Source organism: Tauraco erythrolophus, chromosome 9 (genome assembly GCF_009769465.1).
Source record: "Tauraco erythrolophus isolate bTauEry1 chromosome 9, bTauEry1.pri, whole genome shotgun sequence".
NCBI lineage: Eukaryota > Metazoa > Chordata > Aves > Musophagiformes > Musophagidae > Tauraco > Tauraco erythrolophus.
In genome coordinates this window covers 22,107,156-22,134,803 of record NC_141473.1, presented here as the reverse complement: position 1 = coordinate 22,134,803, position 27,648 = coordinate 22,107,156, and the positions used below count along the sequence as shown (strand labels likewise).

The 27,648-nt window shown below is 49.0% G+C and overlaps 2 protein-coding genes across 2 annotated transcripts in view; one reads left to right on the top strand and one right to left on the bottom strand.

Moving 5' to 3' along the window:
• The window catches only part of SEC31B (SEC31 homolog B, COPII component), a 35,431-nt gene extending 28,588 nt beyond the window's left edge, over window positions 1-6,843 (top strand). The window contains 8 exon segments of the mRNA XM_086617019.1: window positions 1,670-1,725; window positions 2,973-3,119; window positions 3,535-3,574; window positions 3,577-3,654; window positions 5,060-5,091; window positions 5,093-5,131; window positions 5,858-5,978; window positions 5,981-6,843. Coding sequence (XP_086473145.1) covers window positions 1,670-1,725; window positions 2,973-3,119; window positions 3,535-3,574; window positions 3,577-3,654; window positions 5,060-5,091; window positions 5,093-5,131; window positions 5,858-5,978; window positions 5,981-6,036 — 569 coding nt within the window. The 3' untranslated portion in view covers window positions 6,037-6,843.
• A 925-nt stretch (window positions 6,844-7,768) lies between these two features.
• Window positions 7,769-18,259, bottom strand: WNT8B (Wnt family member 8B). The gene is given in 7 exon segments (XM_009980683.2): window positions 7,769-8,456; window positions 12,790-12,960; window positions 12,963-13,295; window positions 13,786-13,928; window positions 15,941-16,066; window positions 16,666-16,804; window positions 18,112-18,259. Coding segments are annotated over 7 exon segments (996 nt in total). The 5' UTR covers window positions 18,127-18,259; the 3' UTR covers window positions 7,769-8,387.
• Between the last annotated feature and the right edge of the window lie 9,389 nt (window positions 18,260-27,648).

Below are 27,648 nucleotides of genomic sequence, written 5' to 3'. Positions count from 1 at the left end.
GGAAATTCCTGAACATGATCTGAACAGCTCATGAACACATTCTCAGTAGCGAAATGAAGAGAGATCTCCACCTGAAGAAATCCCACCCTCCTGGGGAGCGTCAGGGACAGGTTGAAGGACAGCAACATGTTAGCTGATCTCCTTTCTGGACAGGATAATCCCTGACTCCAGCCAGTGGTGGTCTTGTTTTTCTAGGACAGGCATTGCTGGAGACCGCACTCCTTTCAGGGCTGGTGAGAAATCCTCTTTCACAAGTGGCATAGGCAAGATAGTCAGTTTCATCCCAGCAAACTGCAGCAGGGTCCTGTTGTCTCATGTCTGATGATTAAATGCCTGGCTTAAATAAAGACTAGAATTTAAATAGCTCTTTCCTGTGAGGATTGAAAGTGCCACTAGGTTGGAATAGTGCCAGCGACTGCTAGGCCACAGGCTCGGTGGGGGCCAGCAGAGTTCTAGGGCACAGAATCCCCAAGCTAGAAATAAGTGCCAACTTAATTAAACAACTGATCCAAACTCATCAGAGAGCGAGTCTTGAAATGATGGGAAAAGGGAGGGCAAAAAGAGGCTGCCAGAATTTTAATAATAAAGGTAATTAAAGTAATGAAGCACCTTTTGCATTTTTCCCCTGTGATTTTTAAAGCTCAGTTCAGGATCAGTGGCTCATTAAGTGTGGCACTGAGCTCCAGCAATTCTGATATTGCTCCTTAGAATTATGCTACTTTCTCACAGCTTATTCCTGTCTCATGGGCTTGGGGTAATCAATACTGGGGTTACAAAAGAAGCACTGAGGTTTTGTCTAGAGATGCAGGTATCCTTGCGGAACAGCAGCAGACAAGGCAGTTGGAATTTGTCCTTTGCAGAATGAAGTGTGGTCACAAGTCTCCTGATGTCATGTTGTCTGATGGATTTTTAATTACCTGGAGTGAGGTTAGAGGCTAGGTACCGCAGAAGCGTCTGCTGAGAAACCCCTCTGCTTCCAAGGCATTTACTGGTTAAGTCTCTTCCCTTCTAATTGGGAAGCCAGCAAATTTTTCTAGGGTTTGATTCTGAACATGATTTTGGAAAGGGAAAATTTCAACCCGCACCTAACTTTTCCCCCCTTTATCACAGCAACCTGCATTGCTGTGGACTGCCACCGTGAGGCACTCCTGCGAGCACTGGTGAGAAGCCCTCTCTCACCTGTAACACAGCCCTCGCTGTGGTACCGCAGCAGCGCTAGATTCTCTGCCTGGGGAATCCCAGGAACTCCCTGAACCCTGATGTGCCCACACAGGCAGTTCCCGACCAAGGCTCAGGCCTGACGCTGCGGCTGACTGCCGCAGCCTGTGCAGAATGCGGAAAGCTTCAGGTAGTTGTGAAAACGCTTTCAGTGTGGGAGTGGGTGTGTGCCAGTTCAGTCTCATCAGACATCACCTCTTGAAGCCTGAGCACATGCTTGGATGTAAAGAGTGTAATTAAGAAAGAGAAAGGGAAGCAAGAGCAGTTCTTGAGCTTGTGAGCTGAGCCTGAAATTCCTCGGATTAAATGATCCGAAGGGTGCAATGGTGGGGGAATTGGAGCCATGGGCACTTTTGCTGAGGGAATTCCAAACCATGCAAGCAACCATGAATTGTTGCTGTGGCCACCTTCTCAAAGTCTGACATTTGTGTCTTGTTCTCTCTCCTGGCAGCTCAGGAATCTTGGACTGATCCATCTACTGTAAGAGGAGGCCTTCAAAAGAAAAAGGTAAGCTTTCAGCTGCAATTTGTGTTGGTTTTCTTCTAGCCAGGGAGCTCCATGCAACAGATACATTCCTGTAAATTCTCTCTGTCATGCTTAGCAGGTCTCATTCCGTCTTGGTCTGTCTACTTCTGCATTACTTGCATAGCTAGGACTGGAGTCTAAGTCATCTTGACCCCTTTGCCATCCAAACTCGCATGCCGTTCTCCAGACTGGCTGTTTTGTAACATGATTAATCACTTGTGATGGTACATCCTCTGTTGGTCCTTCCCAGACTAACTACACTTGTTGCTAGAAATATGGATTTAACGTTGTCCTCTTGCCCACACACTTTTTTGATAGTGGCTGGGGAGATCACGCTCACTTAACACATGACAGTTGAGGGCAGCAGTTTGCCTCAGGACAGTGAGACTCTTGGTGATTTTCCTCAGGTCGTGATACCAACCAATAAGGCACTTCTGCTGAAATAACTTGGGACAGGTGTAACTGTGAGCTGCCTGCCATGTTGGCCCCGCTGCTCTCTGCGTTGTAGTGACTGCACTAGAGGACGTGTGAGCTGAGCTCTTTTGCAACAAATGCTCTCAGTACCCCATTTCTATCACTGCTGCCTGCTGGCAGGTGTGATGAGAAGCTTCTCTGGCACTATTGCCATCCCCCCACTCCTCTTCTTTAGCTTGGAACAGACTTCCTCGCCCTTTTTCTGGCAGCATAGCTGGGAACCTGCTTTAGGCTGTGCTCACTACAACAGGATTAGCCTCTTGTGAAAAGCCATCTTCTTTTGATCTAGGCCCCTCAGAGTGAAGCTATCCTGACTCTGGCTTAGCAGGGGCACGATGAAGTGTTTGCAAGAGGAATCTCCCCCCATGTCGTGGGATTTTCCTCAACCACTGCTCTGTTGGACACTTTACTGCTACTAATCTCTACATTCAGGACTCGTGCCGTCGCAGAGCCAAGGCGGCTTTCTGAGGACCAGTGCTTTCATGGGCAATGGATCTGTTTGATTGAACATTCCAGAGGAGTTTCTTGCTGTCGCTTTGACAGTTCATCTAGGATGCAAGAGGAAGGGCCCCACGCTCTGTGTCAGGGGGCTGAAAGAACAGGATGTGTTATGCATCATCTTGAGAACTGGGTACTCTGCAAGTTAGAAAAGGAAGCTGAAATTTGACTGCAGAGAGTGTAACCAACCCTCCTTCCTTGGATTTGGTTTTCTTGATTTATTTTTTCTTTTTTCTTTTATTTCTTTTTGCTGACAGTTGCCGGAGAAATTTACTCCTCCAGCCCCCATCACAGCTCCAGTAATGAGTCTGCCTGCTGATCCCCAAGGGGTCCATCCTCAGCTGTCCAGATTGCAAGAATCTGGCCAGTCACCCCCAGGAGCACCCAAGGAAGGCAGCCTGCAGGTACCCAGGGAAAGTGGGGCGTTCCTCAGCCACCAGCTCCTTGTCAAGTGGAAAAACAACACAGTTTTGAGATTCTTATTACTTGGCAGCTGCAGGGCTCATATTGCTCCCTAGCCCTACAAGACATCTCTGCCTGAGTGTTAGAGGAATTGCCAGGGTGGAAAATGACACCTGGGTATAGCTGAGAGAGAGAGAGAGGCCAGGCAGGCCGTCAGCCTGCTGGGAGTTGAGAATCCACAGAGGCCTGAAGCTATACCGCAGTCTGAAGATGATAATATACTTTGTGCTTCCAGGTATTCTCTGGTTTGCAAAGGAGTAAAATTCATTCTGTTCATAGTTGCAGGAGGGGAATCTACCTGCCCCAGCCTTTCATGCTCCTGTTGCATTCATTCAGCTGCTTCTCTCTCTCTGTCAGTATCACCAGCTACCCCTGGAGAGGGTTGAGAGGAAGGAGGTGCCCCTGAGCACCAGGCTCTGAAGGCCACGTTTGAAGGGCTGGTGCAACGCTGCTCTGCTGTCGCCACTGATCCAGTAAGTCCTCCTTTCTCTGATCTTTGGCTTTTTGCCCTCATAGATATTTGGCTGATGCTTCCTTCTTTTGGTTGGGAAAAGAGAGGAGAGTCTTGTCCCTATAACCAAGTTAGTCTCCATCTGCCTCCTTCCTTTAGGCCATAGGCTTGCCTATCTCTTGGGAACTGGTATGCATTCCTCTAGCATTGATCCACTGCTTCTCATTGCTTCTCTGGAGCAATGGTTCTGTTCCCCTGGTCTCTTTATGTGAAGAAAAGCAGAAGAAATGACCCAGCTAATTCAGCTTCCTTTTTCTCTGGCATTGATCGATAGATAGTTCCTGAAGAGCTGGCATTAACCAGCTATCCTCAGACCTTAGAGGAAAAGCTGAGGTATCGTGACTGGAAGAGAAGGCCAGACAATCTTTGTGTCTGAGTTACTGTAATTTCTCCATCTTGGTTCCTGGAAGGCTGTTGGCACGCATGTCACGTTCTGTGAATGTACCAGGCCAACTGTCTGGAAGCAGAAAGGCAGTGTTTACAACATTGTGTTAGGATCGCGAAGTCTTCTCAGAGCTTGGGGGCACCATGAAGTCTTCCAGAATACCTCTGCTTAGGGTGCATTAGATTGAGCACTGAGCCCGAACTGCTCTCCCAGAGTCAGACAATTTTTGTGTAGCAGCAGCTTCATCATGTTGCTGTGTGCTTTCTGAGAGTGCAGTGTAGCAATTTCTGGGAGATAACCTAAAGGTTCCCTTGTGGACAGAAAGGCCTATCAGTTGGAGCTTAAGCACTCGGCTTACCTGGAGGTCGAACAGCTGGGTTGGTGCAGCAATGCAACGCACCTAAGCTCCTGAGGCTGCCAGGCCTGTCCCAGCGTTGCCCAGAGCCAGGCGTTTCTGTTCACGGTATAATTTACCTGAGTGTATTATCCAAGGTAGGGTTAGTGGGGTCAGTCCTCACCAGAGCTTCAGTACTCAGGCCCTTTCCTTGGTGATTACCTAGAGTGAGAAGGATATTCCCTCTTTCCTCAAGGAGACCAGGAAGAAGCTTATGCTTAGGTCAGCTAGGGTGAGGCTGTCTGAATGTCCTGTGGGTCAGTTAGTGGGTATTCTCAAGCTTTGGAAGTAGTCCTCTGTCCTATGGTCTGCAAGCACTGGCAGAAGGGAGGAATGCCTAGGGCTGGGAGATGGGAAAGGGGTGCAAATCTAGCTTCCTGTCTTGTGGAGAGAACGCATACATGTATATACACACAGTGATGGCACAGCTGGCTTGTATCACAGTCCCTGGCTGGCAGAGGCTGAGATGCCGCTGGATTGTAAGGTGCTGTGGGAAGAAACAGAGGAGGGAGGGACTGAACGAGAGCAACTTGCTTCTGGGAGAGGTGGCCTTAAAGCTCTGACAAAGCTAGCAATACCTGTTTCACTTCAGAAACCCGAAGGAAGCTGGAGGATGCGTTGCACGCGGCTGGAGTGTTTGTATGAGAAGCTCCGTGAGCAGGTGGTAAGTAGATGCCACGATTCCCTGTAGTCCAGTCAAGTTCCTCATTCCACCTTTGCACTGGGTAGTGGGCCTTGGTGTCTGTCCCAGTGTTACCAGCATGTAACCTCTTGAGAAAGCTAGGGGAGTGCCAAACCTTATAATGCCCCTGAATCCAGCCAGCCTTATCTCGTCTTCCTTAACCTTGGCCCAGACATAGCGTAAGGAAAAGCTGGGGAGGTATTTGCAGGATCCTTTTCACCCCAGGAAGTATACTGGCATATAGACAGATTCCAGACGGCAATGGGCAATTGAGGGTGGTTGTTAAGTATGAACCTAATGTAACCTCTGGCTTAGAAAACTCTGAAACTCCTGATGCCAATTGCTGGAGGGATAGCAATCAAGGGGAAGAATCCTTTTAATACATATTTTTGTCCTGAGTGTCGTATTAAACCTGAACAGAGACAGGATTCTTTTCTAGATGGACCTTTGACCTCCTCAGATACATCAGATAATTAATGCGGAAATGTCATCACTTAGGACCTGCATGCACTGTAACCCGCCTGGGTATTAGATTAATGTGGGCTGGGAAATTGAGGGAAGAAGCAGGCCATCGTCCTGCCAGTGCTTGACTATGTAGGTGCTGTTTGGTGAGGATGAGGGTGGAAACAGGAGGGAAAAAGATGTGGAGGGAGGGAGGGCTTGTTACAGTGCTGAGCATGCTAACTCATTTCTGCTCCCTCCCGACAGCTCTCTCCAACCATCCTCATGGGTCTCCACTGAAATTGCCGCTGCATTGAGGCTAGAAACTACTACACAGGTCTCCTGGTTCACACCCAGTGGTGAGGCAGCAGCAGTTTCAGTGAGGTGTCTGGTTCATGCCATCCTGGAAAGTTCTCATGACCATTGCTGGCAAGCTGAATGTGTAAAGTGTGGAGCAGCTGGAACAGTGCACACTGAGAGCTGGTGGACTTGCTCACCTGTTGATGTGCTGCAGGTTGTGGACTCTTCTTCTGACTCTGGAGAAATAAGTCTGCTAGTGCTTGGAACTGTGCTGGGCCAGCACACATGGCCCCATCCACTTTCCGGACAGCCAAGTGGGGCCTGGGACTCCTGGAGATTGTTCTTTCCCTTCTTTCTCACTAGTCTGAGGCTGCTTCCCAGCCCAGGGATCTCAATTTCAGGCTGTCTAGGTGCACAGAAATCCCTCCTCTTCCCTGGCACAAAGGAGAAACTCCTTCCCACCTAGGCTGATGTTTCTTTTTTTTTTTTTTTTTGGGTGGGGAAGGATGAACAGAGCTGACATCTGCAGCGCCACCAGACAGAAGAGTCTCAGGCTCTATTTCCTGCCGCAGTTCAAACTGCCTGAGTGACAGCTGGGCTCCCTTGGGACCTAAGCTGGGGTGTCCATGCTCTGTCGGGCTGTAGTGAGGATCTCTCCTCTGGTTCCTCCTTTCTCTTCATTCTCATCCTTGACTTGCTTTCTTAGCCCTCTGCACCCATATCCTGCTACAGCTAGGGCTAGCTACCAGCTTGCTCTGAGCTAGCTTTGGTTCTCTCTCTTCTTCACCCAGCCCTCTCCTATTTACCTTCTATCTCCCCTCCTTTGTGTCTTTTCCTCCATAAGCTGCAGGCTTGAGCCCTTTAAAAATGTTTCAGGCCCAGCACTGATTCCCCCTTCCAGCTCCTGGACTCTCCAGTTCAGGAATGCAGCAGGTTGGACTGCTCTGTGCACTCCTCCCAGAGCCAATTGCATCTGGTTTGGGCTAAAAGCCACCTGCTATGACTTCTGGTCTTTTTCACTTCCTTTTATGTAGCAACAGTTGGCCTTTTGCCCACTGGTGTTATTTAAAGCTTCCTACATTGGGCTTTTCAGACGGTCTAGGGGCTTTAAGAGCAGCAGGTCCTGTAAAGATCCCCTTGAGCTGCTCTGACCAGCCGAGACTTGAGCAGGGGGAGACAGCTCATTGCTCCAAGTTTGGTGCATTCATTTTGCCTACAGTAACAGATAGGTGTAGAGGTGGTTCTCAAAGGCTCCTTGGCACTGTGGGTGGTAGGAATATGCTGCAGGAGGCGATGCTGTCAGGTCTTGAGGATATGGCTGTACTGAGACCTTTCATCACTGTGGCATTTGCTCTGGGGTAAAATAGATGAAGGAAGCATATCTGTCCTTGGGGAAGAATTCTGAGTGGGAAGGCAGATAGGATTTTAGGGCACATCTGTGTGTATGTGTCTTTCCCTCTCCTCCTCCTTCTTTGCTTTCCTCTCTCTCACCCTCTTTCATGCTAACCAGGCAGTGTAATCATTGGGCCCTAGCTGGGAGCAAGGCTTCTTCCCGGCGTTGGCTGCAGCCAGCCCCTGCTTTTGCTGCTTGCGTGATAATGCCATTGTGGGCCTGTGGTTCAGTGACTTAGGCAAATCAGCCTGCTCTACCAGGAGACTTAGAAGGGAGGAGAATCAGAGAAGGGAGGGAGAGGACATGTCTCATTCTCTCCTTTCCCGGTCAAAGTGCCTCCTTGTTGCTGCTGTGTTGTTTCTATCGCTGCAGTTTGATGCACTGAGAGATTACAGACAAGTGAAATAAAAGCTGTGTTTTGTGATGCTGCTAGCTTTTTTTCATAGGCTTGTCCACCTGTGGCTACAGGGGACTTCTCTCAGTCTGCAGGGCCACCCACTGAGAGCTGAGTTAGCAGCTTTGGTGAGGGGGGCAATTGAGAACGATGTGGGCCAACCAGATTCTGAGCTCTGCTGGTGTGGGCAGCAACTGTCCTGATGTGGTGAGACCTCAGGCCTTATCCACTCCGTAAGGCTGCAGGGTCAGAGAACTGATCTTCGCCCAATCACCCGTCTCAATTGTGACTGTTCATCTGCATCAGACTCAAGAAAGTCCCTAGGATGGCTGAGGTTCTCTTGAGGAATCACAGCAATGTTCGGGATTTTACACTTGACATCAGGAGTTGGAAGTATGTCAGTAAGTAAACAGAGAGCCCTTGATGAGATCCTTTTCTGTTGGAAATCAATGTTACACCACTGAAACCATGCCACTTAAACTAGGATGAGGATCTGACCTGTGTGGAAATCAGATTTTTACCGTTGAATTGTCAGTTCTTACCATTAGTTGTTAACTTCTGAATCTGTTAGCTGATTTCATTTAAGCTTTTAAGGAGGTAAGAGGCTGAAGTGAAACATTGGTACTGAGATAGAGGGGGGATCAAGTTAGCTTCTGCAAAAAGACTGATGTGATCTCAAAATTGTATGTATATATGTACAGGCCAGCCAGTCAGCACACATGAAACTCTGAAATATGCAGGACTGTATTACCTGGCTTGTGGTTGGAGGACTTGGGAGGAAGTAAAGGTTGAGAAAGATTGTTTGAATGGGGAAGATTTGAAGGGCCATTGCTGGGAAGGGAACAGGGTTTATGAAAGTTCTAGGGTGTTAGGGACACAGGACACACATTCAGGGAAAACCAGCCTTTGTTAGTTCTGCGTGTGGCAGAGACCAACACCAAGTGTAAGGGAGTCTTGCAGAGCTTTTGCAGCCTGATCTGGGAGCAGTCAGCAACCAGTCTGGCCTTGAAGGTGTCCTCTGTCAGGGAGATGCAAGCTGATTTTCAAAGGCAACACTTGTACAGCATCAGAAGTGGTCATAACACAAGTGAGCAGGTAGCCTTGGAGGCGTACATTTGCTTAAGATGTAAGGAAAGTCCTAGCTTTCTGAGATCATTTAACAAGCCTAGTATTTTAGATTCTGCTTTTCTGGATCCAGTTATGGTACCCTGTGCAGACCAACGCCTCTCTCTATTTAACTCAGGCCACTTGTACCGCTGAGAAATAAGCACGGATTTTCCATGTGTTTCTCAGATGCATTTGACTTGAGTTCCCTCCAGCACGCACAGCTCCCTCTACCCATGGGACTCATGCAGAGACTGGCTGTTTAGTCCTGCCTTTGCAGCAAGTCCTGCCTGCTTGCCCCTTTGTCCACTGTTGCTCAGTTTTTGCCTCAGGTTACCCCAGCAAGCACTGTCCCTAAAACTCTTGGTAGGGAAACCAGGCAGGGGGAAGTGAGTGACTCACTCGAGGGTCTTTGATGGGCTTGGGGTGGGAGCCTCATCTCTGTGGCCCTGGTGCGGAATACATCCTCGCAAGTCCCACTGGAAAGCGCTCCTCCATTTATAGCAGGATCTCTGCTGACTGGTAACAGCTTCTGGTCTACAGACAGTGGCTCCTCAGTGTTGCCTCCTCCCGTGTGGGCACACGCTACCACAGCATCCCTGCACCGCTCGGCCGCGCAGAGGAAGCGTTTTCTCTTGGGTGAGAAGGCCTTGGGTTGACAAGAATTGGGGGCGGGGGGGGCGGCGGTAGGAAAGGATCCCTGGGCGCAGAGAACAGAGCTCTAATCCTGTTGCAGATAACATGTCTGCGGGCTAGGCTTGTGTGTGTTTGGGGGAGCTGGAGAGGCAGAGATTGTTAGGCAGGATTTGTTTGTAAAGCCACTTGCTCTGAAGATAATGCTTGCACTAACTTCTATTGAGGGAGCAGTGTGAGTCCCCACAACGTCCTTTCCCAAAGTGTCTTTGAAGCCAAGAACCCATTGAAAGGAAGAAAGGCCGAGAGAGGGGATTAGTTTGTTCAGCAGCTGTGAATTTCAGTGGGAGGCTGATGAACTCCAAAGTCTTTGTTGAGATGTTTTTTGTGAGGAGCCCTGCTGGAGGAGAGACCCACGCGGGCCGGCCTTAGACAAGAAGGAATCCGAAGCGGCAGGGAGCTGTAAACGGGCCACAAGGACTTTCCCAAACACTTTTCGGAAAAGGTGGTGTGAAGAGAGCGGAGGGGGATTAGCATGTGAAATGACACTTTCCATTGACTCCACAGAGGGGAGGGGAAAAGGGCTGGCTGGCTGATTTATTAGCATTTTGTTCCTTCTCTGTTCTGCTCCCCCAGCAGCCCCCCCTCCCCTTGCTCCCCTCCTCTCCAGACCTCTAAGAGGGTTGGATTGGAAAAGGGAGCGGGGGCTGCCTGTTTGTGTGTCATCTGGGCGAAGGTGACCACCTGGGAAGCTGAATGTAAATATTTCTCCTCTGAGGAATGTGCCTTCATTAAACCGAAATGAATACATGGAAGCATCCAATCCCGCCGCACAATGGCAGCAGTGCCTTTACCACTAAGGGCTCCTTGTGCCGGGGAGGGGGCACCCCTCCGGCCCCGACCCACTGCTGAGGTCAGCACATTTTGCAGCTGTGATGTCGCCATTTTCTCCCGGAGAAAGAAGTGTGCGGCGGTGGGACTCATGCTCATAATGTTCCCGCATGGCCCCTTCACTAACGGCGTCACCGTGCCCAGAGGGCACCTCCTGGGCTGTGCCACAGCCTCCCTGGGGCAACTGTGTGGGGCAATCGTGTCAGCAGGGGAGGGACAGGGTAGCATAGCCTGTCATGTGCTGAAGAGTGGGAGGAAATGGGAAACAGCTTCCCACGTCTTCTTCTTTTCTTATGTTTCCAGCTGGCAGTGAAACGGTGGGCACAGAGGGACAAGGTGGTAGAAGCTGTGCTCTTTGCTTGCAGTGGTCCTTAAGCCAGCCCACGCTGGAGCTTTCGCTGCTGGGTGAGAGGGTCTCACCACCTCTTTGCTTTCCTGCCCCAGGATGTGTTCCCGCCGCACGGAGATGGAGCAACTATTGGCGAAGATGCAAGGGAGACTGAGGGCAGGGTCACTGTATTAATAAGAGCTTTTGCACAAACAGCTGGTGGTTTTTGTGTGAATGGAAGTGTTTCAGATTTCCTTGAGAATGGGCCAAGTTTGTTTCTTGCAATTTTTGAAGGGCCAGGTTCTTGCTTACCATGAATGCTTCTGCTTTGGTTAGCCCCCAGCTTGCCCTAGGTCCAAATTCCCACCCCCAGAAAGTAGTCCTGGGATCGAGTGGTGTTTGATAACTAAGAGACACATGCAGACTGCTGGGTGTCTTTATGTATCATCTCTGAAGTAAGCAACTGGGCCCGTCTGCCCTCCTCCCACCCCCTTCTCTCCTGGCAGCTGCATTGCAGTTGGACGCAACCTCAAGCAAGCGCAAGGAGAGAGCAGGCCCTTCTCTTCCTAGCAGCAACTGAGGTTGTGCTGCATGGAGGAAACTGGTCGGCTCCTCTTATACTCAACAGAGGGGTAAGTGGCTGGGTTATGTTCTCCGAACTGTAGCTACATACATCTACACTTGCAATCAGACGAAAAAACCTCCAAACTACTTAGACGCAACAGCATTTTGCAAGCACTTGGCTACTGATTTATTGCATTGGCTATTGGTTTACAAATATTGCTACAAAACAGGTCTAATGGCCAGTTAACTTAGCTCTGCTGGCTTCTCATCTGGCTTCAAACAGCAAAGTAGATAATAACCTCAAAGCCCAGGGGAGATCACTGTGATGGTGCAATGAGCTTCCCCAGGTCCTGCAGCTGACAGTTTCTTCCCACCCCAGCCACGATGAGGGACCAGAGATGCATCAAGCAAATCTTCCTGCTGCTTGCTTAGCCTATAGAATATATACAATAAGTGGTAGAGGAAAAACTGTTACGTATACATCACAGTAACTGTACAATAAATTAAACTTCAAAGTGCTTCACTTTCCTATTACACACCATTAAATAGTAACTGACGTTATTTTCTCAGACTAGGAGGAAGTATTTAGTTAGTTAGCTGACAGCGTAAGAGTGCTTGGCAAGTACACCAGGAGGTGGGGAATGGGCTCAGCTGGCACCTCCTCTCTGGGAGAGATTTGGGAGGAGAGAGGGACTGGAGAAGTGTGAGGGTGTATTTATGGCCTCAATCAAGGGCTTTGGCAGGGATGCTGGGATGAAAAGGGAGACCAGGCCTGGAGGCTTAGAAGATACAGAGAAAGCACGTAAAAAGCCAGTGATGGGACTCCTCTTTTGGACAGCTGTTTAACAGGCAGGACAAGCAGCAGCTTCGGTCTTGCTGCTGCCATCTCAAATGAAAAGCAAAGCACTGGAGAGCTTAGCAAAGCTGCCAAAGGATGGGAAGTGTCGCTGTGGGCTCCTGGGCTGGCTTGCTGCAGGAAGGAGTTGTATGCCTTTCTATTCCCTCATAGTGTGGGGCTAAATAAAAGGCAATAACAACTTATTTTAGTGCCTCTATTTTTTTAGGGTACTAGAAGCTGCTTCTGTTTTAAGGATTACCACTCTGAGTTGGCAACTCTGGTGATGCCATCTCAGCTTCCTTGTGCTTTCTTATACGTTGATCTCACTGGATAAGCCCAGAGCAGGTGCTTGTTTGGAGAACAGACAAGCTCAAAAGAGCAGGAGCCACTGAGACCACCTGTGTTTCAACAATAAAACCATAGACACTGGATAGAGTGACTCTGAGTTGAAGGGACCAAATCTCACCTTGTTTTCTCAACACTTGAGGGTCTTCCCAGAAGTCATCACCCACTGCACTAGTGGGAAATTTCCTGTGTTGCCAAGGCATAGGGGCTCATGCAGGCTCTTTTGCCTTGCCCAAGCTCCAGTGAGGTGGGATCGGGAACGAGGCAAAACTAAGCCAAAGGGACACGGTGCTGGGGGCTGAAGGGGAGAGCAGGAGAGGGAGGGGCAGACAGGACCATGGAGGAGCAGAGGCAAAGTTATAGCTTTCTCTTGAGCTTGCGGCTGGCCCACCACCCCGCTCCGCTCCCGCTTCTCCTTGCGGATGCAGAAGTACTTGGTGACCCTTTTGCGGCACTGCTCGCCCCGCACAGCGCAGCACCAGTGGAACTTGCAGTTGCAGCTGGACACCATCTCGGCTCGCCTCTCCTCCACTGCCAGCCCACAGTCCCCGCACAGCCGCCGGCAGCTCCGCTTTCTCCCAACTTGCTGAGCGCCTTACCCCTCTTCAGGCACTCCCTGCCCTCCGTGCCCAGCAGCCCCAGTGTCTTGTTCTCCAGGCAGTAGTCAGGAGAGTCTTCTAAATGGACCAGCTCCTTCTTGGAGATAGAGCTGAAAGTCTCGGCGATGGCACCCCGGCTGGCAGCACTGTTCCCTGCCCCCTGCAGCAAGTCCACCTTCAAAGCTTTGTGGTACCTCTCCTTGAGGTAAGTGCCCACCTCCCGAAACTCGGGCAGCTGCAGCCAGCAGGTCTGGGTGGTGCAGCTCCCCGACACACCATGGCATTTGCAAGTCCGCTTCATGGTCCCTTTCACGGCCTACGGGGTGAGGAGAGAGAGGGGGTTCAGGAAAAAGCCCAGAGGGGTCATTTCTGTGCTGCAGTGCATGGAGAAACATGACTCCAGGCCCGAGGATGGGTTTGCCATTGACCATCCCTGCGCAGTAGTCCTGCCCAGGGGTCATTGGCTTAAAGCTCGTGGATTTGCTTCTCCATGGTACACCCCTACTTGAACTAGGAAAAAGAGGACAGCAGGAAGCAGTTAACAGTGTAATTGTGGAAGGTTTACTGCCTTAGAACAAATACCATGCATCATGTCTGCACTGCTGCCGTCTCCCGTCTCCCTTCTCCCTGGCAAGGTAATTCATAGAATGGTTTGGGTTGGAAGGGACCTCAAAGATCATCTAGATCTTTCCAGTTGTTTCTCCTGGACATGTGCTTTTAGCTACAGCAAGTTGTGACTCTCCACAGTGAATGGCCAGAGCCGATCTGGTATGTGCTGTCAGGTCTGGAGGGAGAGAGGGGCTCACCTTTCTACCCGCCTCATTGTTATGCAGGTTCATAGCAGCTCTGGCATCTTGTCCCGTCTCCAGGGCATCCACAAACTGCTTGGAAATTGCTTCCCCAAAGCCAACGTTATCACTGCAGCCTCCCCACAGCCAGCCTTGTCCCCCTAGGAAAGAAGATGAGATGTGTGCTGTCAGAGAACCAGCTCCTTGCCTGCCTGGCTTGTGGCTCTGGGGACAAGAAAGGGGCTCAGAAGCAATGGGAGGGAACAGAGGCTGTGGGGCAAATCCAGCCTTTTGCCTCGTGATACTCCCAGATTCCCTCCCCTTGAGCTCACGCCACGGTTAAGTGGCTCATGCAGGCAGCGAAAGGGTATGTCGTGTGACAAACCCAGGGATTTCCAGGTTTCAGAAGCTGTTAATTATCATGCATTAGCAACCATATAGGTAAGGCTTTGGATGTTTAATCACCTTCCCTCAAACCCTGACTTGAACTGGTTCAGTCTGACTTGCAGGGACAGCATCTTGCTAACATGGATTAGCAAATCGGTGGAGACATCTTGGTCAGAGGGAATAGATTCCCTCTGCCAGGAAACAATCCAAGCCTGGCACACATGTATCGAAGAGGCCCTCTTTTTGGTACACACAGAATCCTGGGATGATGTCTGGCATCTCAGAAGGGTCTGATTTTCTGATTATCATAAAGAAGACAAAAGAGTCTGCACAGAACTAGGAAACTGCACAGCAAGATGTGGAAGGACACTTTTCCTAACTGCGTGAGAGCTTGATAACTTAGCTGGGCTGACTGGAAACACGTCATGCAGTGTGCTTCTTTTCCTCCTAGAGAAAATGCCAAATTCTTTATAAAGATTTCAAAACTGGAAAGTTCTGACCCTAATCTGCCTTGGCGGTACATCTTGGGAGTTGTGGTTTAATGGCCTTCTGCCTCTCTTGAAAGGCCCAGCCCTGCCTGGACTTGCCCAGAGCATCACGGTCCCCTGTCCCAGGGAAAGGCAGGGGTGTCTCATGGGAGGTGGGTAATTGCAACGGATGATGAAGTCCAAATCAAGAGCTGGAATTGAAGGCAGAATGGAAACTTTTCACCAACTTGGATTCAGTGTAATGGCATTTAGAATTGAATCATGCTGTTTTGGACAAGCCCAAGAGTTTCCTTTGCCTTCCAAGGTTTTAGGTTCACCATGGAAAATTTTTCATGAAAAACAATTACTTTTTGGGGAAAGAACTGTAGCATGACTAACTCAGTTTCCAGAGAAGACAAAATTTGATGTGTCATTGCCCAAAAGCCTTGTTCTGCTAGAGATTGGCTATCCCACATCTCAGACACCTAAGAAGCAGCAGCTGTTTGAAATACTGTTAGCCAATAAAGCAAATTACTAAATACTGGACACTCCAGAGGAGTCTGTCATAAACTGACAATACCGACTGCCCAGTGCAGCTGGGTGGGGAATCGCTTTTAAAAGATTTTTATAACTTGAAATTTGACTTCTTTCCATTCAAAACAAAAGACCAAATATCAATGTTTTTCTGTGGAGCTGAGCAGGGAGCTGTAGTGGTGCAGCCTGAGGTTCCCCACTCAGGGGTGCTTAGTGGCTGTGGGCCTGGGTACCTCTGCGGCAGGAATGAAGTGAATGCTGCATGGTGCCACAGCTGTTCTTCTGGTTGAGCTCTCGAATGCCTGCCATGCTGACAAACGCTGGAGGGGTTTATTGAATGCCACCCTCTTTTCCCCCTGGTAATTCTGCTCTGGGGCCACCCAAGGTCCCTGCATCAGTGCTTCTCTAACCAGACTGCCATTTAGATGCACAGCATCAAATCATTTCCTCTGCCGGTATGATACAGTCATTCACTCCAGCAGCTTAAACAGAGTTGTTCTTGATTTGTACCAAGGAAACTGCAACCCTCTTCTACTTTCCTGCTCATTTAGAAAGTGATGGAAAACATTAAGGGCTCAGCCTAGCTGGTGTAAATTGGAGGTGACCCATTAGCTTCCATTGAGCTACTTTGGTTGGGGCCAGGCGAAGCTCTGCTCTGGGCATTATTTCCAGGTGCAGGAACCAGGAGGAGGAGTTGTTTCTTCAGGCCTCAGCAGAGGAGAGGAGAAGATACGTCTCCTGCTGCCCGAGACATTAGAGAGGGACGGCAGCTCGTCTCTTCTTACCCAGCTGTCCATTGCGGGAGTCATCACAGCCACAGTTGTCAAAATCGCCCAGGCTGCAGTTCCGGGTCAGCGTGTACATGACGCCCGCAGAGCTGATGGCATGGACAAAAGCAGTCTCTCGATTTGCTGTCAAGTGGGAATACAAGGAGAGCAGATGGGCTAAAGATTTCATGGCGACACCGGTGTTAGAAACGACTCCTGCCATGCAGGAGATTGTGTAGGCAGAGACTTGCAATGGGCAGGGCTTTGTGGGTGGAGAGGAGGCCCTGCGTGTCAGATTAGCTTAGTTTTTGGTTTGAACTGCACAAGGCAGAAGCTCCCAAATTTGATCCAGACTGACTTGTGCCATTTTCCAAGGGTATGGATGAGTTTAGCTTTTGGCTGTCCTTGCGGGAGCTCAGCACTGGGGATACAGCACAGACAGCCAACGTCACCCACATCTCACTGATACACCCCAGAGGGGCAGGAGCCCTCTCCAAGGTTCAGAGAGCTCCTTCCCTACAGCCCCCTCCAGCCTCACCTTCTGCTGGACACTATCCAGGGCTCAGAGCAGTGACCATACCTACCCACCAGGATCAGTGTGGTGACCACCAGCTGAAGTACATCCTGGGTAAGGACTGGGAAAAAAGGAGGCACTTGGGAAGAGAGGAGGAGCCCATGGGTTCTAACCCGTAGCAAGGGGGGTCCCTGTAGCGGGACGCTACAGTATCCAAAGCTTTCCTTACCGCTGCGCAGCCCGCCGTGGCTGGAGAGCTGCAGAGCCCTCTCGGGGCAGTTCCAGCGGTCCCAGGCGAACTGGAACTTGCACTCCTCAATGCCGCTCTGTGCCCCAGCTGCCACGCTGCTGGAGTAGATGAGATAGGCCTAGGAGCAGAGCAGCGGGTCAGGAGGGGGGACAGTGTGTGCCCTACTTCAGCTCCTTCAGCGTTAACTGAAAAAACTGAGGCAGGACGGCCAGCATGCAGAGACAGCCCGTGGGCAACAGGCTGGGAATGTCCCCAGGCTACTCCCAGGGTTCAGGAAAGTCACTCAGCAGCTCTAGTTCTGCCGCAGGGAGTGCAAAGCAGGTGCAGCCCCCCCTGCAAAGCAGGTGCAGCCCCAGCCGCTTCCCACGAAGTAGTGGGGCTGATGTAGGCGTAGCTTTCCTGCCTGAACTCCATGTCATAGGTCCTGCTGCCTTGGGGTCTAGATGGATGGAGAAGCACAGTGCAAAACACCAGGAAGAACATAGCCTCACGCTACCCAGGAGGCTGGCACTCAACTGGAAATAACTTGCATGCCATCTTATAGAGACAAATGTACAGAGCTGTGGACATCTCTTAAGCTTGGCTCCCCTGGGGAGCAGAGCTCTCCATCAACAGCAGAAAATGCATTTTCTCCTGTGCTGGGTCAGAGTCTGAGCCTCCCAGGGAGAGAAGGCTGATCTGTTGGCTGTTAGCCATGTTAGGCGATGTGCCAGTCAGCCCCTGCAATAGGGAACCCCTTATCTATCCAGCGTGAGCGGAGCCTTCTCCTCAGAGACCAGGAAGGTCCAGGCCAACTGGTGCCCCCGCCTGCCTCCTCCTTCACCACAGCCCAGGGGGACAGCCAGTGCTTTGGGCAGGATTGCTCCACCACAGCACTGAGAGCCATGGAAAGAGCTAGATGAGTGCGGAGGTTGTTTCTGGGGAATAGCCAGAGTGAAAATCAGGTGAATTTTACAACTAGTCCTGTTTAGGAAAAAAAGCCTCTGAAAGAGAGGTGCAAGGAGACAGGGGGTCAAAATACTGAGCAAGGTCCTGGCAATTTCAGTCGTGCTCCTCAGGGAAGTAGTGTTGCAGAGCCTACAGAAAGTAACTTTCCAGCTAAATGAATGTGGATCCCGATGCTACCCTGATCATCAGGAAACACTAGATGACAGGTGAGAGCCTCAGCTGGTGCCAATAGACAAATCTCCAAAAATCTGGCCCCAACAGGCTTAAAAGGACCCCAGGCCAACTTTGCTTAGGGCTGATAGAGACTAAGGAGCTGTGGCAGGTCATTTCTGGCTCTCTTCTGCCTTGTTGCTGTAAACCTAGGGGTGAGGGGAGCTCTGGCCAAGGCTGGATGGAGAGGAGGGGAAGGAGGGAGCCTCTCCCTCACTCCATGGGTTTAGTGGAATCAGGGACAAAGATCAAAGGGATTTCTCTTACCTTGGGGCCCGTCATCAGGAAATTATTCACTGACCTGGAAGACAGAGACAGTGTCAGCAGGGAGGGGGTGATGGTGGAGGGGCCTGGGGAATGCTTGACATCCCAGGGCTCTTTTCTGCCCCCTGCAGCCTGCCTGTCTCCTGGCTGCAGGCACCTTTAGTCTCTCCCCCATCTCCCCTTGCTGCTCCCTATAAGCCAGGATGGTGCCTTCTCCTTCTTCCTGCCCTACCTCCCCTAACCTGGCTGTACCAGGCTGCAACACCCTCACTCCCTCCATTTGCTTTCCTCTTCACAGCTGCCCTTCATACCAATTCCCCTTTTTTTAGTGCTGTCCTGTTCCCGCAGTCTTGCTTTTTACCTTTACCAAACTGCTGACAGGCTTAACTTGGGGTAGTGCTGCCCCCAGCCCCAGGAGCTGGACCATGTGCCAGCACGGCGCTCCCTTTAGGACCGTGCTGAAGGAAGGAGGAGGTCACAGCGCTGCTCCTTTGCAGCGTGTGTCCTGGCAGTATCCCCACAGATCACATCCCATATTTTCCTGCTGTACCAGCTCTGTCTACCCACGCTCTCCTTGGTCATGTTATGGTGATGGCTGAGCACAACATGCTTGTCCTCTCCATCCTGCTGGGCGCTGTGTAGGGGGGTGTTGGGGTATGGGGACATGAGTGTGGTCCTAGCTGAAAATAAACTTTCTGGTGTTCCCACTGAAGATGCGAAGGGATCAGCTCCAAGGGCCGCAAGGCAGCATGGCTGGTCTCCACTGCTCTCCCAGGGGCTTGCAAAGCTGGTGCTGGCTGGTCTTTCTTTCTCTAGCAAGAAAGACTGTTGTAGTGCAGATGATCAGCCAGCTTTAGGACTCCATGTGGTGCAGTGACACTGTTAGAAACCTGGGGGATGGCTGGGTGAACCCACCTTTAGTTGTGTCATGGCAGAAGGGACTGAGGTTTTAAAAAGGCTCAAGAGCCAACCACAAATATCCCTAGCCAGAAATGAAGCAAGAAAAGAGAGGTTTCTCCTATAAACACCTCATTACAGTCTCTCCAGGTTTGCAAAACAACCCTCGTCACTATCTCTGGTGAGTCTCTGGACTGTCTCCCCTGCAGGCACGCTGGAAGTCTGGCAAGATGGATGAGTGCTGTTATCCCCAAGGGAGGACACTGAGGCCAGAGATGCTGCATAAGCAGATTGAGACCTTGCAGTGAGTGAGTGATCAGGGAAAAGCTGGAGCATGCACTGAGAGGAACTGGGGTCTTCAGCTTCTTCTCAAGATGATGTTCTGCTTCAAATGCTGGATGTCTCCCAGTGGAGGATGCCTCTTCTTTTCAGCCAGCCCTTGCAGAGCCTTAACCCACACTCTGTCCCTTCAGCGGTTGCAGCACGCTCCACTCTGCAGTTGTGCTACCTGGCACGCAGTGATGTTCACTGCGTTTCTAGTTCCTCTGCATTCCCTGAAAATCCCAGTGGCTGGGTGAACTGTGGCTGGATGTGGAGGAAAAGGCATGGGTTAGGGTAAGGTTTTTCCTCCTTATGTGTTCTCAGGCGATGCTTTCTGGAGCCACAGGTATCCTTGGTAAGGGAGAGAAAGGCACTGTCCTGTTGTGCTACAAATTCAGCACAGAGAGTGTGGGGGCATCCCAGCGTGGGCTCGAGTGCAGGCAGAAGCAGGCCCTGCTGTCCCAAGCTGGGAGGCAAAGTGTAGCCATGCTTCAGCCCTGCCATGGACACAGGAGCAGACAAGGCAGCAGGACTTGTGCCCAGACATCAGTCACAGGAAAGGTTTAGAGAGAATGTTTCCCTGCCTTGGAAAACAGCTCCTGCGGGCAGCAAGCCTGTTCCACCTCCACTAGAACTGCACTCATGGAGATCCTCTCCAAGGTACACCACAAAAAGGAGGTCTCATTATTTTACCTTTGTCAAAATTGCAAGAAACTTGATCTTTGCTATTACTCATAGTTTAGAAACAGTTGGGAGAACTAGTTTGCAAAGTTTCACTCTTGCAAGTCTAACTACTTTTTTTTTTTTTTTCAGTGGAAATGTGTCCATATCGATGATTGCTTGCTTTGGGAAGGATTCCCCTGGGCCAAAATGGGAGGGAGAGGTCTGTGCCAGGGCACTGCGAGAGCAGGAGATCCTTTCCCTTTGTTCCAGGCCTGGGATTCAAATCCGACTGTGCTCCTGCCCCTGTGGGTACTTTAGCATGAAGTCGATGGCTGTTTTGCAGAGGAATTTCCTTTGGGAGCCGCTTCTGCATTGTACAGCTAATTAAATATTTCCTGGGACTTGGAGAGATGGCATCTGTAGCCGGGTGATTAGAGCATGGGGTGACCTGAATCACACAGGGCCATGAACCTGGGGCTATTCAGACTGTGTAAGCTCCATGGGTCCCCATCCTAACGCAACTGGGTAGCAGCATGAACAAGTCATTTTTCCATCTGGTTTCCCTCCCATCCTTTGCCTTGACCTTAAGTGCTTTGCTATGGGGACCACACTCAGGGTGATGTCAGTGTGAATCTGAGCCCCTGGTAGCAGCTGCGAGAAAACTGGTAAAACGCCCCTGTGTAGGCAAGATCTAGAGAATTGCAAGTCCACGCTATCTTGCTTTCGTGGCCAAAACAAGAGATACATCCCATCTGCATTGCTTCCCACCTGGGTAGGAAAGCCAAATTCACAGTGTGCAAGAAGGATTTGCTTCAAATCCTCGCTGAGCAGTTGTGAGGGCGGCTTTTGGAGGAGGACAGTAATCCACAATTTCAGGGTTTATAGCAAACCAGCCTGTTAGCAGGTGTCAACTGACATAACTGCATTGAAGCAGATGATCTGTTTCTCCCCTGGATAAACCTCAAGGTTCACAAAAAGGCCAAGTTCAGGATATGCCAATTCGCCATCTGCAGCTGAGCAAATGGTACGTAGCAATTTCCCAGCAATATATTCTAAACATTTTATTGTCGGAGAGACAGAAGGCATTTTCCCTGAGCTTTCTGATCAACAGGCAGGCACGCTGCTGGGCAGTTTGTAGTACTTAAGATGAGTAAAGGATTCATTTAGACTGGTACACTTGACCCCCTCCATTTAACTCTTGCAGCTGCAAGTGGATTCAGGAGAAGGAGAGATGGGACAGTTTGAATATCAGGGTCCTGCGTGCTGCAGAACGGGCTGTCATATGGCTGGAGGGTAGCTGGAATTTTTCTTATTTATGCTGAGAGAGAAGGAAAGATAATAATGGAGATAAACTCTGTGCACTTTGTCTTTGCTCAGCTTTCATCTAGCTAAGAAAAGATGCATCTCTATTCTGGATACAGGCTCCAGCAAGGACAGGGAGTAATTCAGCCACTTGTTCTACAATGTAGTGACAATACTGCTAGGGTCATCTCTCTGCTGCAAATAGGAGTCACTATGAAAATAAATCTCTCTCCATTTTGTCTCTGTAGCATGATTTTTACTCATTTGTGTATTCTTTACTGATTTTCCATACCACTGTAAGGAAAGCAGAATGTAATCCCAAACTAACTAGATAGCTGCATCCACGATGGGTGTAAACCAGCCCAATTCACATGACTTTGGTGTTGCCACACACACACGCACACACACACACTTTTTGAAATCACAAACTCAAAAGGAAACAGTTGAAATTATTTCTCTTCTCCGACCAAGCTTACTGCGATTCTAGCTACCTAGACCCCTTCCCCTCCACCTTCAGATTCCAGGACCAGCATTACATGGACTGAAGTGGAGCAGAGGCAGACCTCAGCAGCTAGAGAAAGGAGCCCCACCGAGTCCTTCAGCCCCTCCCCAGCCCATGCAGGGCCCTGGGCAGGGCATGCTGCTCCCTCACTACAACTCTGTGCATCCAGGTAAAAGCAAATCTAGGGCAAGTGATTTTCATTGCATTTGATATTAGCAAATTATCTCAAAGCTAATGAATATCTGTAACAGGAGTTCTCTATCATAGTTTTATTGAACCTGAAAGCAAATAACCCTGCCAAGCAGCTGTCTCATTATTTCACACATATCAAATACTAATAAGCCTCTGATGATTTCTGCTCAGTTATAGCTCTAACCAATAACAGCACCCACTTCTCAGTTTAATATGCCCCAAGAGCCTTATCAAATCTCCCATTAAAGTATTTATTTTATACCTTATCACCCTCTCATGCTACTATGCTGCTCATCGGCTTTTTAGAAAATTATAAAGCTGTATTTAGATCTTTACTATCGTTATTGCAAATATAGAATATGGATATCATTTCACTTGGATCTGAGTTCATTCTCAAGTACAAACTCCCCCAAGTTTTTAGAAAACCAGTGACACTGGAAACTAAAGGCAATCCCACAACTGAAGTGTAAAAAACCATTTAGAAACAAGCTGCCGCACTAGAGATTGTTACACTATTTCCCGCAGTATGAGAGACCGGGAGGCAACTCATTACATTTGGAGCTTTACGTATTTTTTTTTTCTTCATTTCTCTCTATTTTGTTATACTTAATTGTTTTTTAGTTCCTAAATGCAACCCTGACATTTTGCTCATCTAGAAACATACTGACCATTCAACCTAGCTGACACAGCAGAATCTAATACACACGCAGAGAAGGAAAGCGGCCACACATATATATAAAAAATTATTGTGATTTACATTGTCCCCTGCTCCCAATTCTTGTGGTTAAATCACAGGAAAAAAAGAATCTTGTTGAGTTTTAAGCTGTTGGGTCAGATAAAGAAGACCAGCAAAAATTGTAAGCAGGATTATTGTATGATTCCCACAAACCTTGCTTTTTTTCTCCTCAAGAGTTAAGGGACAGGCTCTGTAATATGATAGTTTTGAACACAGTTTGCAATTTTTCTTTCTCCCAGGAATCATGAGCTATGACCAACACGTGAAGAGAAGCAGGGCTATCTTGATCTATAAACTTTTGTCTTAAAAGTTTCTGAAAGGCAGACCGGGAATTTAGACATCCAGCTTCTGTTGAAAATGCCTGGGATTTCTGTATTTAACTCTACTTTATGCTCTGAAATTTCTCCTCTTTGAACTATTTCTTTAAAATGTTGATTTTAAAAATATTTTAATATATACTAAGCTGTTTATATTGAGGAAGGCAAGAGACATATACAGGAAGAGCAGAAAATAATAATAAACTCAGCATAAGTTCCTGCCTAGCCTCTCTGCATAACATATATTTTCCCTTGTTCCAGAAGGGAGATTTATCTTGAGTTGCTGCTCTATAATGTTTAGACACATACAAATTGTTGCACACTCTTTTAATGAGGGAGGAGAAAATCTCTGAAAGAACTTAAATTTCACTCCCAGCCTAACAGGAATGAGTTCCCCATTTACTCTTGAGTTTCTCTTTCTGTAATTTTGGTTTCTCCATCCATGGTAATAACCCTAGAGATCTGCTGTGGGGGACGCAGAGGATTTTAGTAATTGAACAGGAAAAGACTTTCCTTGCTATTAGAGGTAAGTCTGTAACCCACTGAGCAAATTTCCCAGGGCATCACAGAAAGGGAGAATAAAGTTTGGCTACTCCGTAAAAATCACATAGGATAAAATACCTACAGAGCTAGATCATTTGAGTCCATCTCTGTTTAAGCATGGGATAGACATACACTGCAAGGAATGATATGAGATTTGATGCAAGTGTAATCTCCTTCTGCTCACCCTTACGGAAAATTTCTGGAAATAAATGTAAACCCACCCTTCAGACAGAGCAAGAGGCCCACAGGAGATGACCACAGGTTTGTGCACAGGGGACTGGTCTGATGGGACCCAGGTGGCTGGGAACCAAGCCGTAGCAATCTCCATACCGAAATGTCCCCAGGAAATCCTAATACATGAATTTCAGCCGTGTAATCCTGATCCTGTGTCTGCCAAGGAGTCTGGGTCTCAGGCTGCTCATCTGGGGTGATGCTCCTGTGGATTCTAACTCACCTCCTCTGGCTCTGAGCTCTTAATCAGGGACTGTCTTCTTCCAGGAGTGCAGGAGAAGCCCATTTGATTTGATTAAGACAAGAGACAAGCAGACTGTGAGCCTTTGGAGAAAACAGAAATCCCTGGCTCTGCCATTGGGTTATCTTCCTAGTTCGAAGTGAGAGGTGAGATCTTCCGCTCTCCTTTAGTCTATTTTACCCCAGCTCAGGGTTTGGCCCATTGAGTTACTGCTGGGAGGCCAAGGGGAAGGAGGAGACTTGCTCTGCTTAGATCTAACCTCTCTGCCAACGAGTGTGTTGGGGCTTAGTTAACTATCTAAGTCATTAAGACTAGAACTGAGACAAGTAGAAAAGAGGGGACATTTAGGAAAGTGAAGAGGAATTTCCTTAGGGTGTCCAGGAAGAGCACCTGCCTGTGACACAGACTGAGGTGCTCTCGATACTCACCAGGCACAGCAGGATTGGAAGAAGGGAGTGAGGAAGAAGATGCCCAGATAAGGGTCCATGTGAAATATAAAATCCGAATAAAGAGGGAGAAAGGAGATCCTAAAAAACACCTTGGGTACCACCACCACCAAAGAAAAGGGAAAAAAAAAAGAAACAGAAACACAACAAAATTAGGGAAGGGATGGAGTTGTTTTCTACCCGGCGCTCCTGGTGTGATGAAGAGGCATATGCCCTCTGAATCCCAACTTCTGCGAAGGGTAACCAATCCTAAAGTAAGAGCTAAAGGGGGTTGGTGAAATGGAGCTGCAGAACTTCCTAAGAAGAGATTATCTACTTAATTAAAGATTTTTTTTTTCCCTAAGTCCTTCAGCCAATCAGGACTCAAGTGCCGGAGAGAGATTGAACTGATGAAAAGAACACCCCAGGTTCCTCGAAGACAAATGCACCACGAAAGGGATAAGAGGGAGGGAAAAGGGGAAAACAAAAAAAAAAAAAAAAAAGAAAGAAAAGAGAGAGAGAGAGACGGATAAAGAAAGAGACAGCAAATCCCTTAAAATAATCGCTAGATTCAATTTCAATCTCCACCAGCACTGCCCTGCCTCTCCATCCCCTGCAAAGGCAACTGGAAGGGCTGCTTTTGGCATGCCCTCGCCTCCTCCTGCCTGGAGACATCGCTGGGGCCAGGGTGCGCTGGGTACTCTGGGATGGGGGGCTTGGGTTTGGGCCACTGGCACCCGCTGCTTGGAGGCTGTGCAGTGCGCTTCAGGGAGAAGGCTGAGAAACAGATATGCGAACATCATCTCTGCCTCAGGATCCCCCAGGAATTTAGGGGGAATTTGGGCCAGTTCCTACCTCCATCTGCTCCTCCTTCATCACAGTGACCTGCTCTTTCTTCCCACCTCCTCTTTGCAACACGCCACCCTCAGCCCAGGAGAAAGGCCTCTGACTAAACCTTTCCTTTCCCCCTTAATTTTTGCTTTTGGATTTCCTACAAAGTCTAGAGGAGGAGGTCTTTGGTTTGAGAGGGTCAGTGGTCTCTCAGTGAGGGCTCATCCCAGGCCAAGGGCTGCTGGAGCTACTTAGGAGTGCATCCAGCCTGTGCCTCCTGGCCATGTGGGACATCCTGGTTATTGTCACACTGCCCGCCACAGCCACTCTGACTGACCCTGGTCAACAGAACCAGCCATGCCGTCCTGTCTCAGAGCCGTAGGAGCATCTGCTCCACACGCACAGCTGATTTCCTGCTGTGGACATGATCAGCTGAAACAGGGCTGAGACCAGTCCAACTCATTTCACCTGGGGTGCAGCTGCTGGGCAAAAAGGCTGGACCCTGCAGGCAAGACGTGAAGGAGAGGCAAGACCTCACATGAGGGCTGGGCCATTGGGCAGGGCTGGCTGGAGGCTGAGCTTCGCTCAGGGCCACCTCGGGCGGATGGAACATCCCCCTCGGATCACGCAGTCTCGAGGAGGGAAATGTCTCAGCAGAGGTTTGCTCTCAGCCCAGACTTCGGCCATGTCAAGACCAGGCCAGGGAGCTCTGGGCAGGTGTGCCCGGGGCATTGCTGCCCAGACATTGCTGCTGTCCCCCCACCCAGCCAGGGAAGGTGGCTGAGGGGTTTGCAAGCACCCAGGTGAGGGGAAAATGCAGCCACCAGTAATTGACCCCAGGGCCAGCTGTGACTCCCAGCTGCACCCTATTACAGCAAGGCTGATGGTATTTGCCCTAATTAAAGCCCCCAGCTCCTGGAGCCGTGAGCATTTTAAACCCAAGGTGTTAGGTATACTGAGAAAGAGCTTGAACATTTATCTAGTAGAAGATAACCCCCAGAAACTGAAAGGTGAGACAAATAAGCCCTTTATTTGTCTATTTATTTAGTATATTGAAATAGAATTTCAATGCTGTGATGTTTTAGCATGGTTTTGGTGGCTGTGTTCTCCCTGCCAGAAGAGGCTGTCCCAGACCGGTGTAGGGAGCAGCTGCAGGGCTGATGCTGCCCCCAGGGCAGCTGAGTGGCTGCTGAGGGGTTGCTTGCCCTGCTGGGGCTCAGCCTCCCTGGGGCAGCACTGGTAGGATGCAGTGGATTCTGCCACCCTGCACTCAGCATTTATTTCCAATGGCAGGAAAAGGAAGAATTTCCAGTTTTTCTTGTAAGTCTCCAAATGTCTATTTCAGGACTCTTGAACTGGAGTTTTCTCAATCCTTGGGTCTAGCAGCGACAGTATTTTGAAATTGTGCAACACTTTAGACATGTCTTGACCAACTGGAAAGGAAGGACACCACTGGGTTCACTGAGGTGAGCTATTTTTGTTTACTCCAAGACAAATTAAGTAAGAGATTGCAAAATGAGGAAAAAAAATAATTGTGGGTGGATCCAAATAAAGAGGAGGAATTTATTTATTAGCTGTTATAAGAGGCAGCCAGGCCTTCCTTCAAGCTCACAGAAGCACCAGCAGCAGCAGAGCACTTCAGAGCTAGCAGCCTCTGCAGTCAAGTTCTAATTTCAATTAAATGCAATAGTCACTTTCCTGGAAACAAGCATGTTTTTCAAGCCAAAGAGGCTGGAGGCAAAGCCTGAAACAAAACTGTCCCAAACATGTTCGAAGTACTTAATTACAGCTCTCAAAGGCTGTTTAATAGACTCCATGAGGTACTCTCTAAAGAAATGGGATGCTAAATTGTTTTATAATGTTCCTCAAATTTTGTTATTGTTACTGACAAAAGCTCTGTAAATTTTCTAAAATGGGCCCAGAGAACATTAAAATACATTTTATGGCCAGAAGGACTGATATATTATCCCATTGGACCCATGGCCAATACAGATCTCTACTGACCTTTGCATGAGTGCTGTAATGTGTGTTTGATTATTTACTCATCTCCCAGAACGGCAGACAGGGTTTGAGGACAACAGGAGATAACGCACCTACCACCATCTGTGGTAACTTGTTCCAAGTTGTTAAAAAACAAACCCAAAACATTAATATAAAATGTCTAGGTTAAATTTCTATAATACAGAGCAGATCGAACTATCCTTAAAGAGCCTGTACAAGTAATCACAGAAAAGAGTTAAAATAAAGCCTCTAACACTCTTGCTGACTTCTACCCTGGTACCAATGTAACTGATGGATATGAAAAATGAGGTAAGAAGTGGGGGTAAAAATTCCAAGTC